Source organism: Chiloscyllium plagiosum, unplaced genomic scaffold (genome assembly GCF_037043375.1).
Source record: "Chiloscyllium plagiosum isolate Xiang-an unplaced genomic scaffold, Cpla_swu_hap1 HiC_scaffold_22, whole genome shotgun sequence".
NCBI classification, from domain to species: domain Eukaryota; kingdom Metazoa; phylum Chordata; class Chondrichthyes; order Orectolobiformes; family Hemiscylliidae; genus Chiloscyllium; species Chiloscyllium plagiosum.
The window spans coordinates 27,791,584-27,810,632 of record NW_028270160.1 but is presented as its reverse complement, the minus strand read 5'-3'; the positions used below and the strand labels follow the sequence as shown (position 1 = coordinate 27,810,632).

The following is a 19,049-nucleotide window of genomic DNA, read 5'->3' as shown; positions in this document are numbered from 1 at the left end:
GTTTCTTTACGCAGAGAGTCGTAGGGGGTGTGGAATGCCCTGCCTGCAACTGTAGTAGACTTGCCAACTTTAAGGGCATTTAAATGGTCATTGGATAAACATATGGATGAAAATGGAACAGTGTGGCATAGATAGGCTTCAGAGTGCTTCCAGAGGTCGGCGCAGCATTGAGGGCCGCTGTAATGTTCTATGAATGTCCCAGTCAAATTTACCTGAATGAACCTAATCAACTTTAGAAGAAATTTCTAGGATAAGAAAAATAGTCCATTTTAAACTGCATTCCACCACTCATCACCACCCCTCCACTGTCTGTTTATTCTCAACCTGCTTCTCTAACATCCAGTCACAGATGAACCTTAACTTCTTTCACTTCGCTATTCAGAAGCCGAAGCAATCAGCCTAAGCCCCTGCTGCAAGTTCTATATCAATGTTGCCAATCTCACTTGCACTCACTGCTCATCATGCTGGGTTGAACCAGACTGTCCATAGTCTTAGTGGCCTATTTAACTCAGAGTTGAGCTTCTGATATTGGTCAGGTTGAATAAAATTACCATTCTCCAATTTTGATAAGCTACTTTGGTTACACTTTAACCAACTTTATAAATTGGCAGCAAAATTATGACTCGCCACTTAAAATGAACCTCAGCAATTTCTCAGACTTCCTCAGCTCAGAGTCCTGCAAGCAATTTGCTAACAGGCCTTTGCTAGACTTCACCCAAAGAGAGGCTACTATGGGAGTCAAATTTAATTTTTCAACTGTGCTGACAGTAACATCTTTCTCATGGGCATTGATTAATTTCTAGTTTGTTGCTGTGCAGAAATGAAACAAAGGATAATAATTCCCAAATTATGAAACCTTTATAAAATAATAACATTCTAAAACAGTTTTATTCTCTGGGAATCACATTACCATTGAAATCTCTAATATTCTGTCCTGATGCAGCTAGTCAAATTTAAGTGAATGTTGTTGTCACAATCAGTAGCAATTTCTTGCATTTGAAATCATTGAAATTTAATCAAAATAAAATTATTTTTGTTAGCCTTTTGGGTTTACATATACTGTAAAGAAGAAATAAGCTACTTAAATGTTACATCTCTAGGACATTTCAAGTATACTGGATTTAATTTGTTACTAATCATTTATGTACAAATTCAGAAATCATTTCCAGTTCATGAAACTCTGATTTGCAGAGGAAGGGAGGGTAAGGCATTTGGTATAGAGACTGCATGAATGTTCCAGTACTTTCCATTAGACCTATGTTACCAAAAATAACTCACACCATGCATTCCACTCAACATAGCTTTATTACATTTATACATCATACCAGTTACTTTATGTGACATAGCAGCATTACATACAGAGTCCACACATTAATTTTTGGTGTTATTTAAGTGCAGATACATACAAAGTGCATTTTAATTACTTTGATATACATTGATGCCTGAACAAAACCTATAGCTATAAAGTGAGTCAGTGAAAACGTTGCTTCAAGATGCCAAATAACAAAGTATCTATGAATTTCACTTTGAACTGTTTGTTACTATGCACAATGTTTAGGGGATTAAAATTGGCATATACTGAAGGCTTGTCTATTTATAAACACATCCACAACTTCCAACTGATAGTATTTCAAACTGCAGAATGATTGTATTCAATGCTCTCTGCTGTCTTGAACATAAACATGTCCTCAGGTGGATAAGTCTCTCACATATTTTATAACTTAACAGCAACAATTAAAATTTGCCTACAATTTGTGAATGTTTAGGGAATTGATGTCAACTGGACCAAATGACATTTTTACTTGTGTAGCTTTAAACTCATTCCAAAAGAACAGGTCACTCCTTTATTTAGAATTTATTGATTTTTCTTATTTTTGAAAATGATGGAATTCTGCACAGAAATGAAAACACATGATAATCTTTTGCACATTGTCAACAAAATAAAGATGGTCATGTGCAAGTAAATTATTTGACAAGCACATTAGAAGTTAGATTTTTGAGTTCTCAGTTATTTTTAACATTAAGGCAAGAGAAGCTGCAGAGATCTGTAACCTCATTGCTGCAGCAACTTAATCATTTAAATATTGAGAACTAAGTTTGGCCTTGAACTTTCAACGTAATTTAAAACAATTTAAAAACACTGGAAGGTCAAATCAGATAAACATCAGAAAAGAACGTCAAATCAATCTGGTATTAATATTTATAAATAACAACCTTGCCAAATGTATCAGTGTAGTTTTGAAGGATTGCTGTAGAACTGAAAATGTTAGTAATCTAAGACCCCATCTCAAGTGGACATAAAAGAGACCAAACATTAGGCAGAGCAGAGAATGGGAGTTCTCCTGACATTTATTCCTAGATTCACCACTAAAATCAGATTATCGGGTCACGTGACTGATTTGAGAACTTTGTTGTGCATGAACTGCTGTCATGTCAACTCTTCAAATGTACTTAGTTGTCAATGAAGTACTTTGGGCCATCCTTAAGATGTGAAAGGTTAGTACTTAAATGCAAGTTTATTCTTAAGATCATGATTCCTTTAAAATAAACTACAAATATTGTTTGGGTATAACCAAATTTTAAAGTTACAAGTTTAGATATTTCAATGTCCATGTGATGAGTTCATTTTTCTAGGAATGCACAGCAGGTCGACCATTGTCTGAATTTAATGTTTCAGGTGGAATATTTCATTTAGGTGGAATTCATCAATGACAATTCCATTTTTACTTCAGATTTCCAGAATGTCTTTTTTTTTTAAACTTGGCTTTTATTTTTAAAACTTTGTACATAAAATCAAAATCATCAGAGCACTCATAGATTAGATTAGATAAGATTCCCTACAGTGTGGAAACAGGCCCTTCGGCCCAACAAGTCCGCCCCAACCCTCCGAAGAGTAACCCACCCAGTCCCATTTCGCTCTGACTAATGCACCTAACACTATGGGCAATTTAGCATGACCAATTTACCTGACCTGCACATCTTTGGACTGTGGGAGGAAACCCACGCAGACACGGGGAAGATGCGCAAACTCCACACAGACGGTTACCCGAGGCTGGAATCGAATCTGGGACTCTGGTGCTATGAGGCAGCAGTACTAACCACTGAGTCACCATGCCACCATATTAAGTTCTATCAACAGGGTCAAAGGGAACCACTTCAAAACTAGGACAGAAGTATATTGAGTAAGGTGTATGTGGCTTGGGCACATTTGTTTTCATGGCATCCATACACACTGTCAATTATCACATCTTTCAAACAAAACTTCAAAAACTTCAGATTATAATGAAGAACTGATCTCTACATCCTCAACCTACTATACTGTTTCAATGGAGTTCAATAGAAACTTGAGGATCAAAGCTTCACCTTTTGATGAGTCCATTTCTGGACTCAACATTGAGCTCAATAATTTCAGGTCATAACTACTGTCCTCATTTTTTTTTTCAGGTGCCAGTCATTGATAATGACTTATTGACATTTATACATCCTCCAGACCCACTGATTTCTCTATTTGTTCCATTACCATCCTTTTCACCATCAACCATTTTGTCATTTAATGTCTCCTGCTTCCTTCTTCTCCTCACTCCTTCCCTCTTCACTTTTTCTGCCTTTCTGCTGAACTATAACATTATTCACTATTGACAAAAAGTCATTGCCATGAAATATTAACTCTGTATCTCTGTAGATTCAGCCTGAACTGATTATTTCCAGCATTCACTGTTTTATAATGAACTATTGTTAATGAAATGGTTAAGACTTTTGCCACACAGGCATGGAGAAAAAGTTTCAAACACTTTAATCACCTCTGTATCGGTGTCATTTTAAAAGTAGTTATTGATGGGCCAAGTGGCATCCTTCTTGACTGCAACAATTTTGTTATTTTGAGAAGTAGAATTATCATAAAAATATCAAACCACATTAAAGAGTAAGTTGTGACAAAGAGTAAAATAGAAGTAGCTTTTTTTCCCCCTCGAGGTGTGTAGTTGTAGGCGATTATGAATATGAAAGATTTTGGCTGCTGGAGTGTAACATAAATGATTGTGGATATGTACAAGCGGTATTATATTTCTGACAGAGTTGATGAAGTAGCAAGATCTGAAGCCAAGCTTGATTCAGTTTTAAAATTTATTCAGAGAGTGAACCAATACCAGAGTACGACTTTTAACTCTACTCTTCAAGCAGTGTGAATACATTCCTTTTTATAAGTGCTCACGTAATCATCCAATCGAAGCCGCTCACCTACATATGTGTAATGCTAATTTATATAAATAACATTGGTTCTATTTCTTCAGTGTTATTTGGGCCAATGTGCTCGAAGAATAAGTGGAAAAATTACTGTGCTGTATGTTGCAAAAACACCGTTAACTTCTATTAAAAAAAAGGCACTGTCTCCATTTCAAGATTTTTGGCAAGACACTTCTGTCTGGGATAGGAGAAGAGCCATGTGCCAAATACATAACAATTGCGTCACCTGCAAATTGCATGACAATGAATGGTGTTATGATTTAATAATATTGCATAATGTGTTTGAGAATATACATGCTTTAAAAACAATGATTGCCAAGCAATTTTAATTTAGTATTCATTTGCATTACTTTTAAATGACTAAATTTATAAACCATGCAATTCTCGATAACAAGTGGAAGCATGTATACTTAGAATCTTACAGCACGGAAACAGACCCTTCAGTCCAACTCGTCCATGCCAACCATGCTTCCCAAACTAAATTAGTCCTATTTGTCTGCATTTGGCCCATATCCCTCTAAATCTTTCCTATTCATGCACCAGTCCAAATGTCTTTTAAATGTTGTAACTGTATCTGCATCTACCAATTCCTCTGGCAGTTCATTCCATTTATGAACCACCCTCTGTGTGAGAAAGTTGCTCAAGTGCATTTTAAATTTTTCTCCTCTCACCTTAAAAACACGCTCCCTAGTTTTGAACTCCCCCACCCTAGGGAAAAGACCTTTGCTATTCACCTTATCTGTGCCCCTCATGATTTTATAAAATCACACCTCAACAGGAAGAAAAGTCTTAGCCAATCCAGCCTCTCCCTATAACTCAAACCCTCCAGTTCGGCAACAGCTTGGTAAATCTTTGCTGAATCCTCTCCAGTTTGATGATGTCTTCTCATAAGGGTTCTGGAGGTTAAAAAGAGATCTTTTGACCTGAAAGAAAGACCTCTGCTTAATAGCTGAATAGAAAAGCAGCACAGCCAGTTTGTTGGAGAGCAGGCAGCCTCAGCTGGATTTAATGGCTGGGTCTCATTCTCATTCTGCCTGCTAACCTCCTGACCAAAATGACCCAGAAACAACAGAGCACCGTTAAAGACATGCTGGTCAGAGACAGCCACCAGGCATCAGAGAGGAAGCTCTTAGGAAAGCAGAAAGGAGGAAGGGGTGGGAAAAGGTCTAAGCTTTCCTTGCAGGGCTCAGAGTTCTTTCAGATGAGGTTACATATTCCTGAAGCTTCAGAACTTTCTGTAGTATTTTCTCCCTTTTTAAAAATCAGACTATTCTCTAGGCTTACACGGAAACTAGAAGCAAATAACAAACTTAGGATACTGTCCTTCTGGCCCTGAATGCTCTACCCATACATTGTAACATTTGTCCAATAATGTGATCAGACATTAATCTGCATTTATCTAGCGCATCTGTCTGTGTTTGAAGCATTGCAATCAGTCATATTGGAATGGGAAAATGAAGGGAAAATGCGCTTCCATTTTAACTAATCTTCTGCCAGATCTCTCTTAAAATTGGGGCCCGTGTTCCAGGTACATTCTTTACCCATGATTTATCACCCATTTTATTCCTAGATTTCTGTCTTTGGTTACATTTGTTTAGGCAGTAATTGCTAAACAATAAAGTGTCTCTGAACTATGTTGCAGACGCGATCATCTTTCTAGCAATGTGGGCGGCACGGTGGCACAGTGGTTAGCACTGCTGCCTCACAGCACCAGAGACCCAGGTTCAATTCCCACCTCAGGCGACGGACTGTGTGGAGTTTGCACATTCTCCCAGTGTCTGTGTGAGGTTTCCTCCGGGTGCTCCGGTTTCCTCCCACAGTCCAAAAATGTGCAGGTTAGGTGAATTAGCCATGCTAAATTGCCTGTAGTGTTAGGTGAAGGGGTAAATGTAGGGGAGTGGGTCTGGGTCGGTTATGCTTCGACGGGTCGGTGTGGATTTGTTGGGCCGAAGGGCCTGTTTCCACACTGTAAGTAATCTAATTCTTCCTTAAGATGGGGGTCTATAAAAGAGAGCAAGGATTGTGTACAAAGTTGACACTTCTTACACTGAACATCTATAAATATTCATGTCATAAATTTCCTCTTTCAAGTTTACCTAAAATTGTGTCATTGCTAGAGAAAACATTTTCAGGGTTCTGAACAGGGGTCACTGGACCCAAAAAGTTTCCTCTGTTTTCTCTATGCAGATACTGCCAAACCTGCTGAGATTTTCCAGCAATTCCTGTTTTTGTTTAAAACATTTTCATACTTTTGTATCAATGACATATCTTACAATAAAGGTATTACTGCAACGTAACAGTGACACTGCAATATTCTATACATGTATTATCAAGCTTCAAATGCAGCTATTAATGCTCTCATTACAAAAAGCCATATTTAATATAATTAAAAATTACACAACAACAGGTTATAATCCAACAGGTTTATTTGGAAGCACTAGATTTCAGAGCAGCACTCCAAAAGCTAGTGTTTCCAAATAAACCTGTTGGACTATAACCTGGTGTTGTATGATTTTTAAACTTTGTACACCCAGTCCAACACCACACCTCCAAATCATATTTAATATAGATTTTTAAATTTGTTGGTGACATTAAACTCTTGCCAACACTTGGCTTACACAAATGTCACTGATGTGTGACATTGTTCCCACCAGTGATACAGGCAGGAGTCAGATGTACAGTAACCAATGCTATTTGTAATCAAAATGGATTACAAATGAAATTGATCGTATGCTGAAAGACATCAAGAAGCATCTGTGTATGCAGTATTCCAGTATTACCTGTGAAAGGTAATACTGGAATACCGCATACTTTAAAAGTCTTCAAAAATTAGACGAGGATTATCTTTATTTTAAAATGCGTTAGTTTGAGTAAGCAACGTGTAAGCTTATAATTAAATTTGACTCCTTGCTGCTTACAAAAAATATTGTACATAATGCAAATGCAATCTGAATTTATTGCTTCCTTTGTAGAATTATAGAAACCTTTCTATATCTATAAAATTCATACTTCAATGTCCAACACATTTCAACATATTTGTTCATAAAGTGCCCAACAGTGATTAAACATACTTCAGAGGCAATAAATTTTTTTTTTTTTTACTTAAATAGTATTTTTGCAGTTTATAAGGCTTTTTAAACTCACCATCATGTGGCACACCATGTTATTTTGGCTAGGTTGATCTTAAGGGTAATAGTGGATTAAATACAATGCAAAACACAGGGGCATGCTTAATACGTGTTTCAGTTCTTCAGTAAGATGAATGTATTTTTTTTAAAGTTGATCACATGTAACCAAAGACTTGCATGGTTCAACCCACAAGCTTCTGACATTCATAATTTTCTTTCCATGTATTGATGGCAGATAAAGAATATTGGGGCACAAAACAATGAAAAAGGCTTGCATGCATTCATAAAACATTTCAACACGATTTTAAAAATGACTTGAGGGTGCATTTGTGATGGTAAAGGTCTAATGTCTAAGGTCTAAAGCCTATCAGTCGAAACGTCTTTGATGTTGCAAGCATCATTAGGCTTTCCTGGGTTCATTTCAGTTTGGTCTGTTTCCATTTTTGATTCTGGTACATCAATTTTTGTGCATTTTTTGTCATCTTCCGTATAATCCATTTGAGTTGGCTTCCCAGTTACTCCTGGCTGAGGTTCAGAAAAGCTTTTCACTTCTGGGCCCATGTTGGCTTTCTGTTCCAACCGTTCCAAAAGGTTTTGAACCTTCTTAACACCATCTCTTCTGGCTTGTCGCACATCATCTCGACCCTCAGGGTCTACTGAATCAAGGGCCAATAGCTCTTTGGTCAGTAATTCTTCAATCATCAGATAGAGTTTATCTGTTCCCGCTCCTTCAAATCCATTTACATCTGCTTCAAGCCTATGGACCTTTTGAAGAATTTTCTCTACTTTTACCAAACCAGGGTGCTTCTCAGCCTCTTCATTGGGGATGGTTTTCTTGTCAGGGATGACGGCCTCTTCTTGGTGGGTGACGGTCTCTGCAGTGGCTGGGGCTTTCCCTTCAGCTTTCTCAGTTTTAGGCTGGGGTTTATGTGGTTGCTGCCTGGTGACTTGAATAGGGATATAAGCTGGAGGTTGCTCAGACCCATAAGAATTAGCTTTGTTCTCCTGTTGTGTTCTGGCTGCCTCTTGATGCTGTGTTCTTTGCTGAGGAACCTGTAATAATTGAGGAAGGGAATTACATGGTTAGTTAGCTCAATGCATACTGTACCTTTACACTCTTATGCCTTCATTACTTTATGTAGATTTCAAATGATGCTAGTGAGTAATTTGGGGGAATCTCATCAAATGAATGATTTAGCAGCTTTAGTTTTGGTTTTCCAAACTCTATAACTAACACGTTCATGGCCAAACTAATGCTCACCCTTTTCCAGTCTATTGAGCAAAATATCTCTACACTTGCTTCCATTTTCTGTCAAACTTTCTTTAAACAAAAAGGCTAGCAAACAAGCCAAAACTGATCAGCTCATCTTCCCATCATTATTTTCAATCCATGCATAGAATCATTCCCATTCGTATCAATAGCCTTTCCCGCCTATTCCAGAAACATATTACAATTGAGATAAAACAATGTTGGCTATATTCCTTTACTTACTTCTACCTTCTTGATTTTTAACCAATGATATTCATTTTTGAAGTTTTGCCACTTGAAAAAAATGCTCAATCAGTTTTGTCAATCCTATGTTTAATTCTTAAGAGATAATTCAGTTTTTTTTTAAAAAAGATAAAATTTGAACTTTTATAACCTTCCTTGATAACTTAAATCCCTGAAACTTTCAATTATCTTGATGTCCCACTCTGCACTATAATTTAGCTGCAGTAATCTCCTTCCCATGTCGATCTGACTATAATTCAGCAAGGTGAGATAAACCGGACCCATTTTATATACTGAGCTGAAAATGTGTTGCTGGAAAAGCACAGGTCAGGCAGCATCCAAGGAGCAGGAGAATCGACATTTTGGGCATGAGTCCTTCTTCAGGAATGAGGAAAGTGTGCCAAGCTGGCTAAGATAAAAGGTAGGGTGGAGGGACTTGGGGGAGGGGCATTGGAAATGCGATAGATGGAAGGAGGTTAAGGTGAGGGTGATAGGTCAGAGTGGGGGTGGGGGCGGAGAAGTCAGGAAGATGATTGCAGGTTAGGAAGGTGGTGCTGAGTTCGAGGGTTGGGACTGAGACAAGGTGGGGGGAGGGGAAATGAGGAAACTGGAGAAATCTGTGTTCATATTTTATATACTTTACTTAGCAACAAGATAACTATTGCTCTAAAATGCTCCTATTGCTGCTTAGCTGAAATAGCCATAGATTCAGAATAATAGTGACATAAAAGAATGGTATCACTGTGATCTGTAAGAAGCAGAAACTGTGATTTTACTTCTGCAACATCAGAGGAGGAAAATGGCAAATGACATGACATATTTCAATCACAGACTTAAGCTCAGATCATTTTGTTATTTAGCTCCGTATGCAAGTTCTATACGTCTCTCTACCTCTGAACTGTATCTGTTAATGATTGACTCCATTAAATAAAAGGTCAATTCTGCTAAATCTGGGGATTGATTGTTTACACAGATTTCTTTTTTGAATTGATCTGCAAATTTGTAGGTTTTTGTTCGGATGACATATTTTATGCCGTTCATTGAAGTAGCAGAAGGCTCAGTGCTCACTCTCAGCTGAGAGTCTGATCTAACTGTATCCTATTTTGAACTCATTTATGGCGGAAAGTTTTCATTTATAGTTATCCTCTGTTTCTTGGACAGAATTCCCTCCAGTACGGATAGCTTACAGGATCTCCAGTGCCATTTCCTTATGCAACAAGTCATTGTCTTTAAAAGCAACCCATGGAGGAAAGTGTTTTGTAAAATATCAATGTGATGCAACACTATATTTATGCAGGAATTTATTTTCATTATGTGCTGCAGTCTCAGTACCTACAACCCGTGAATTCTCCATTGTGAAATGACAGCTTTTACTGCAGTGTCACAAAAGTTGTAATTTTATCAATGTTTCAGTGAATCCCATCTTCAGTGAGAAGCACCAATCTCTGCTTGAAATCAGGGAGCTGACTAAAAAGGATAGTGAAGTCTGAACATTGCAGAGATCTTACACTGAAGCTATTCAGTTCACCACACATCTTTTCTACATTGTTTTAAAAGCTCAGTCCCGTTAGGCAGCTACATTCTCACAAAAATAAAGTGTCATTTTCCTAGCTTGTTAATATAACAATGTGTATACAGGTCGATTGTTCAACTTTCTCTTGGTATCTTAAGATTTATCATTTATTTTAAAATGAAGTTTTGTTTCAAATATGTCATACAGCGTGGAAACAGATCTTTTGGTCCAACTAGATCGAGAAAGTCAGGACTGTAGATGCTGGAGACCAGGCAGCATCTGAGGAGCAGGAGAGTTGACGTTTCAAGCATCAGGAATGTCTGATGAAGAGCTTATGCTTGAAACGTCTGTGCTTTTCCAGCACTACACCTTTTGACCCTTGGTCCAACTAGTCCGACCACATTCCCACACTAAACTAGTCCCATTTGCCTGTGCTATTCATGTTCTTAACCAAATTTCTTTTAAATGCTGCAACTGTACCTTCCTCCATCACTTCCTCTGGCAGTTGATTCACAGCCGAATTACTCTGTTTAAAAAAAGTCAGCTCTCACATCCTTTTTAAATCTTTCCCATCTCACCTTAAAATAAGGCCCTCTAGTATTGAACTCAGCCCTCCTAGGGAAAAAACCCTTGCTATTCACCTTTTCTATGCCCCCTATGATGTTGAAGTGCATTATTAATGCTACATGTCAAGCTGTACTTATCAAACCATACCAACTTACCTGTGGTCTGTCCACACCTGCATTGGTCCAGATGGGTGACTGTGGTCGAGCACGTGAAGTAATCCGTGCTGGAGAGCTTTCACGACTTGATGCTCCCTTCTGAGCCTTACGTAGTGGTGACTGTGCTCCAGCTCGGTTTGTTCCCCAGTCTTCAGGAGAAAGTCTGTAGACAACTGGCTGCTGCTGGATTGTACTTGGTGTTGGCTGCGAAGGATACTGTACATGTGGGTCAGTCTGGTATGCTTGCTGGCTTGGGTATTCAGCCTGCTGCACAGGGTGATGTGTTTGCTGGTTCGGGTGTTGAGGTTGGTGAGCAGGGTGATATACCTGTTGAGTTGGCTTTACTCCTCTTCCTTCATGGATCACAGGTATAGAAATATACCCTGAAGGTAACTGGGAACTTCCTAAGCTTGACCGGCCATATTGCTGAGGTGGAAATGTTTGGGGGCTCGTTTGAGACTGTGAATTCTGAAATAAAGGAAGATTGTTCCTGTTATTGAAGATTTCAGTTTTACAAAAATAATCATTTCAATTCCCCAAGAATAATATAAACTGGACTGAAAAAAAAATCAAAGAACTGCAGATGGTGGAAATCAGAAAGAAAAACAGACATTGAGGTGATGTAGCCAGACCTGTTGAGTTTTCCCAGCAATTTCTGTTTTTGTTTCCAATGAAAACAAAGTATAATCTGAAAAAAACCTCTTTTCGCTTTTTGTTCTGTGTGTCTTTACAGCATTATTCTAATTCAATTTAAAACTTAATCACAAAAATGTACAAGAAGAATGTAAAGCTCTTAAATGGAACATGGTGTGACCTGGAGCAAACAGAAGAGAAAGACAAGAATATCACATCATGAGTCGGCTATTTTTAGTCTCCAAAACATGACAGCCTAAAAATAAAGCCACAATTAGCCTTTTGGATGGAAAACATTTGATTTATTTGTAACCTACCTTGTAATACAAAAAGTGTTACACCAAAAGTAGCATTTAGTTTGACTTTAAGTCAGTTAACACAAAGCTTCTGAACTTTTTATGCAAAGGTCATATTTGTTTACTAAGTTCAGATTCTTAGCTATTTGATTTATTTGTCTTTTCCATTTCTGACTAATCCTGTCATTTAGGCCTAGTTCACTGCAGCAACTTCAGAATGAAATAAAATCTTAAGAAAAGTAGACAAATTACCTCTGACCCGTGCAAGCCAGGCGCCTGGCTCGAGGCAGCTGTTGATGCTTGTCCACTTTGTTTATCTGCCTGTGTGGCTTCAAATGGAGACTCAGCTCGTGCTGAGAGCCTGGATGGAGACTGGGCCCGTATGGGGGAGTGCGCCCGGACTTCAGTTTTAAGTCTCTGCAAGTCAGGCTGCTGAGGTGAATAACGTAATTTTTGCTGATGTTCAGGAACTCCTTCATGAATTATTGGGATGGAAATGTAGCCTGGACGAAGCTGAGGACCAGTTGAGCCAAATTCCTTTCCATGTGGTTGTTTTGGGATATCTGGTGATGACTGGTGATACCCTGATGGATAAGGACCATTGGAAAATGTTTGCCTTTCCTAGAAATAGAAAACACAAGTGCAGAACATTCAACTACCACTTATTCTTTGAAAGAACTAAACAAAGGTAAACAACTAAACTGACATAAGTCAACTAAAATATCTCAGTTGTTTCAGCAAATCTATCCTATTTTCCATGACTTTAATCAACACTTCCAGCAGGTTTTAATGCCGTACCCCCCATTGTTCAGTATTGACTTTGAGAGTCTGCTCGAAAACAATTTAAAATCAACAAGATAGCATTTTTTGAAATTCAGTATCTAACCTAAGTTCTTGTAGGAAACAATATGTAATAACTGTGCTTTCGATTTGTTTGCTCAAAATCAGTTTTGGATTAACTAACTATTTCTCTAGCATTGAAAACTTGCAGCATTTTCAGGTCAACAGACTGTGATAATAATGTTATTTTTCATATTTAGCCACTTAAAATTATAAATGCACATGATACAAGGGTAAAATAACAGGTGACAGTTACGATTTTATCCTGGGTCATCGGATATACTGCTGCTGGAAACTGGCAAGACAAGGCAACATTTTTGAAGTATCACATCATGCACTTCTGCAAATGTTCACTGTGGCTCCTATATTGAAAAATAATGACAAAAGTAGGCATGTCCTTAATTAAATTCTTTCTTTAAGATTCACTCATTCCTCAGAAATTATGTCAAGTGTTGAGTTCAATTTTAAGCATTATGTCACACTGTTTCAATGCCCAAATAGACTTACTGTTTACGTTATTAATCATGTGAATGTACTTTATAGATTAAACATCTGAAGTAACACTTGGCCATAGAAATGTCAGGCAAAGATCATTTCTAACAGAATCAAACCATCTCCCCATTAACATTTAGTGGCATGATCATCACTAAATTGTCCTCCACCAACATCCTGGGGGTTAATAAAATTGTTTGGACCAATGATGAAGGAACATGGCTTCAAAAGCAGGTCAGAGTTTGGGAATTGTGCAATTCACCTCCTGACTTCCCAGTGCCTATCCACCATTGACAAGACACTGGATGGCAGTGTGATGCAATGCTATCCATGTGCCTGGATGAGTGCAGCTTGAACAATATTCCAGAAGCTCCATCAATTCAGGACAAAGCAGTTTATGTGATTGGCAATCTATTCATCACCTAACGCATTCACTCCATTCACAGTGGGTGCATAATGGGAACAGTATGTACATCTACAAGATGTACTGTAGTAACTCACCAATTCTCCAGTATCAGAACTTTCCAACCATGCATTATCTACCACCTAGAATGACGAATGTCGCAGATGCTTGGGAACACCCCAACTGCAAGTTCCCCTCCAAAGCATGAACCATCCTGACTTAACTATATCCTCACTCATTCACTGTTATAGGGTCAAATCCTGGAATTCTCTTCCTTCCAGCACTGTGGCATGTCTCCATCAGGGGAAGTGCAATGCTTTAAGAAGGCAGTTTACCACGACCTTCTCAAGGACGATTTGGACGGACAATAAATATTTCCCGCTGATGCTGACATCCCACGTAAAATTATTTTAAAAATACAAGCAATACTTTATGCTCAATGCAACTATTTGGATCAATTTTTGAGATAGTTCTCATTCCAATTTGTCAAATAGTCCTAAATGAACTAGACAGTCTCCCTGTCTCCACAGGAATGTTAAAAGTTTTGTCCTCATCTACGCATCCTCAAAGCCTTACTAATTCAGTTAGTCAGACCCCAAATGGACTACATCATTTGCTTTTCAGCACATACAGAGTTACTGCCATCATTACCAATTCTAAAAGGGTCAACTATGGAACTAGCCTTTATGAACTTAGCTTGTATCTCAGTGATTTTTGATGGTCATTGGCAATCTAACAGTGGGGTTTTAAATCATTATTCATTTTGGTAAGTTAGAATAAAAGAAAGTAAACTTGGGTTATATTCTAGGGACTTAGGTTTGAATCCAATCATAGCAATCGATGCAATTTAAGTTCAATAAAATAAAAATCTGGAGTTAAAAGTCTAATGATGACCATGAATCCATTGTCATTTGTTGAGAAAAAGCCATCTGGGTCACTAATGGCCTTTAGGGAGGAACTGCTATCCTTACTTGTTCTGGCCTACATGTGACTCCAGACCCACAGCAATGTCATCGACTCTTAATTGCCCTCTGGGCAATTAGGGACAGGTAAGAAATGCTGGCCTAGCCAGCAATGCCCACATCACATAAATGACTAAAAAAAATACTTCCTCTATTGAGGGAATCCATAACAAGACAGCATCATCTAAGAATTTAAACTTGCCCATTTAAGAAAGAAGTCAGGAAATACTTAATTCCTGAAATAAAATTGGAAATCTGTGCCCCAAAAGTCTAAGTACTACTCTATAGGCTCACTGAAATATTCATAACTCAAATCAATAGATTTCTGTTAGCTAAATATATGAAGAGGTATAGAATAGTGACAGGTAAATTGAGTGGAGTTATTGATCTGCAATGTTGTAAATGTAATGTGATGGAACAACAAATAAGTTGAATGACCAACCCCCCCCCCCCCCCCCGTTCCTATGCCACCTGAACTTCTACAATTTTGACAAACTGAATTTTCTTTCCAATACCCTCTAGTTCTTAAATTTCAGTTCAGGGACTAGAGGATATTGGAAAGAACATTTTCTTACTCATTCAGCTATCTGAAACACCTTTTCAAAAGACGTCCACCTTTCCTCATCAAAAAAGCTCTTTTCACTAACTAGAGTTATGGTTCCACCTCATAATTGCACCCTTCAAAACTCTATCTATAAAAAGTACTTGGGGTCACTTCTATGTTACATCCACTATTTAGTATACATGCCGCTGTTACTTTAGATCAAAATTTTAATTCTAACTTGCATTTAATCTTGTTGGGCTTCTTTCACAACTCTCAGCAGTAAAGTAGACAAACTCGCTCCCAGCTGATTGTTGAAACCAAAGTAAAGAGTTATGTGTATCAATTCCAATTTCCCTTCCTCTGAGCAAATGTCTCCTTTTAGTCTCCCTTCAAGCTGAGAGCAATGACTCAGTCATTTAGGAATCATGGGGCAAGATTCCATCCTCTACTGTCCTGTAGTAGGTCACATTGCTATCTTAGCATTGTTGACCATAAAGATGCCTAACAGCTACTTATATCAATCTCCAAATGCATGAACTTAATAGAACTGTGACATGGGATGGAATGTGTTTATACTCAGATGGTTATTTGATTATGAGCTTGCAGCAGGACCATAACTGACTACTGAATCCAAATGAATTATAACATTTAAGATGAATTAGACTTAAAAAGAATAAAATAAAGAAGAGTGGGAAGAAGGAGACAGGAGTTGTGGAGTTTGCTCCACACAGAGCTAACACTCCCAAACAAACCAGAGACTAAATGGGAAATGGATAGTGCCCAAACTTCAATGTGGATTTCAGGTTAGTTCAAGATGTGAAAGTCTGCCAAGAATAATAACTATGCGCTTCAATTGCTTCAGAAGTTAAACATTCTCCAAACTCACAGCTCAGTGATTCACTCAGTGACTCCCAACCAAGTCTGAGCTCAGGTACCTGTTCCCAGAACTTCTGCTCTTCAGTTTGTTCACTTTGGCGCCAATACACAATGGATTCCACTCCAAGGACAGCAGTAATGGAGGCAGGCCAGCTCAGCTTGTTTAACTAGCCTTGCCTGTACAGCTGGCTTACTGTAGCCACAAAAACATGTATGATCCTGAATGAATCATCCTCCAATTATATGGGGATATAATATCTTCAGGGAAGAAAATATTCAAATTCTGTATTTTTAAGAAGCCAATCTTAGCATTTTGGTTATCACAAGTCCATTTAGGTACAAGAACTTCATTTTAAAATTTGCTTCGTACAAGACTAAGAGAACATCAACTTTTTCCATCAAATGTTGACAACTTTGCCCAACTTTCTTAGGCTACAATAATCAGTTAAACAAGAAATGCCCATTTCCTGGCTATGTATTCTGGTTAGAAGTGTGCCAGGATTAAATCTTCAGATTGGTATCAAGTAAAATCTATTGTCTTACATTTCATTGCAATTGTTTCAGTATTATTTTTGTTCTGAAATGCATTGTTTCGTGCTCCTGATTTTACAGGTGGATTTAAAAGCAGCAGGGAGAGTCTGGTACATATGAAAGGTCCAGCAAATCTATGAGCACTGGGGGAAAAGAAAGGCAGTTTCTAGTTGCTTACTTCACATGGTAGAAACTTCACTACGTGCCTACGAGCTGTGCTGGATGTCACCACGAGCCAGAGCAGTGTTTTTAACAGCTGACAGCTGTGCAACTCCACAGATCCCTCATGTCTCCAAACTTTCTCCTGACAACTGACTCAGGCAGCTAAACAAGGTGCCCAGTTGCCAGGCCCTCACGGAGGCCAGGCAGACACTGAGCAAATTCGACATCATCTCAGATAGACCCAAATCTTGCTCGGATTTCAAACTGAGGGTCTGCTTTTTTTTTGGTAAATGATCTGAGAAACTGAAGCACAGTGAGAGGTGGGTTTGCACGTGACACTGCAAATGTAGCCCCTTTCAATGAAACCTCGGCCAGGCCGAAAGTTAAAGGTTAACCAGGCAATGTTTCATCAGATTGGACTGCAGTGCGTCACCCAAAACTCAACGTTCATCCCTGACACCATCAACATGCCATTTTTGTTCCTGGCCAAATTGCTGTCAATATTGGTTTAGCCTCAACTCTCATTTTAAGAAAATCAAATGCATTGATTGCCCTGTCAAACACCACGAGTCATTTACCTTTTGCAGTGGGCAATCCTGACTCCCAGGAGGGAATGTTGTGCTAACCTGGATGTGTGTTACAGTGACTGAAGCTGGGGTGTAAACGCCCCAGTCACCCTGGCTTGGGTTCATACACACTGCAGTCTCTCCCTACACACACCCTCCAGGCTCAAACACAGACACCTCACCCCACCCCCTCCAGGCTCAAACACAGACACCTCACCTCACCCCCCCAGGCTCAAACACAGACACCTCACCTCACCCCCCCCCCAAAAAAAAAAGCAGCCCCTCCTTGGAAAGTGCTCGGAAACCGGTTCCTCCTGGGCACGAGGCAGCCCCGGGGAGGGGGACACAGCACTGACCTTCGGCAGATCCAACCTCGGGTCACTCCACGTTGTCGTCCGGTTGTTGTGATCGACGAAAAAGGGCCAGCCGGTCTGAGGGTCGATCTTGATCTCCCAGCCGGGGGGCAGAGCATCGCCGCTGGCCGTCTGATTCGGGGAATTCTTCATTGTAAAGCCGGGCATGGTGAACTGAGCCATCGTAGTCCGCTCTCCCTTCCCTGGAATATTTATAGAGTGACGCGGGCAGGCAGAGGCTGCACTGAAAAGTGTCTAGAATCTGATCTGGGAGCAGTGAGCAATAGGAGACTCGAATATTCTGGCTGCTTCTGTGCTCCTGTGAAGACGATTGGGCGGGATGATAAAGCCGCATTACTAACCCATTGCTGTGCACGAACTGCAGTAACCCGGGGCTGGGCTGCTGACAAAGTCTCCCCGGCTCCCTCCCACTTCTTTCCAAACGGGAAACAGCTTGACGCTTCTGTGGACTGACCAGAAACGGTCTTTCCCCACCTCGGATCAATTCACATGCACCCCCCCCCGGTTAATTCATCAGATATTGTTAGGTTGAAGAAACTGTCTCCAAACCCCACTATCGCCTAATATGGTCAAAGTTTTAGCAAGTGGCATAAACTTTTTAGAGGGATTATAAATCATGACAGTTGAGTTTCATTTTAGTTGAATGAGGTTCACCCATATAAGACGCATTTCCAAAAGAAAACCATCACTGGAATCACCCCAGCATGACTACAGTGCTTAATTCCCTGTCTATTTAATGTGTATATGATCGAACCTGTCAAACCAGATAAAACAAACCCCAAAGAACTGAGGATGCTAGAAATCAGAAACAAAAATAGAAATTGATGAAGATCAGCAGGTCCGGCAGCATCTCTGGAGAGAAAGCTAAGTGAAGGTGAACAGAAAGCTAAGGGTCAGGTGACCCTTCCTCAGAATTGATGGTCTCTGAGAAAAAGTTTCTTTTAATGCAGAGGATAAGGTGGGGGGAGGAGGTAAGGAGTAACCAATAGATGGGTAAAACTCAGGGTCTTCTTTGTGGACAAAACATAGATGTTCTGCGAAGCGGTCACCCAGTCTACACATCATTTCCCCAATGTAGAGGAGACTACATTGTGTGTAATGCACTAGAATGAGTGAAGTGCAGGTAAAGTGCTGCTTCACCTGGAAGGTGTGTTTGGACGCTTGGATACTGAGGAAGGGAGGAAGTAAACAGACAGGTGCTACACCTACGATTACAGGGGAAGGTGTCGTGGCACTGTGGGGGGGTGTTGGGGGAAGGAAGAGTGGACCAGGC

At 39.4% G+C, this 19,049-nt stretch overlaps 1 protein-coding gene across 1 annotated transcript; it reads right to left on the bottom strand.

The window, feature by feature from the left end:
* Positions 1–1,286: 1,286 nt before the first annotated feature.
* On the bottom strand, positions 1,287–18,111 carry bag3 (BAG cochaperone 3). The gene is made up of 4 exons (XM_043712710.2): positions 17,759–18,111; positions 12,279–12,647; positions 11,098–11,565; positions 1,287–8,423 (listed from the first exon to the last, which is right to left on the bottom strand). The coding sequence occupies exons 1-4, from the start codon at positions 17,936–17,938 to the stop codon at positions 7,728–7,730; spliced, it is 1,713 nt and encodes a 570-aa protein (XP_043568645.1). The 5' UTR covers positions 17,939–18,111; the 3' UTR covers positions 1,287–7,727.
* Positions 18,112–19,049: the final 938 nt, after the last annotated feature.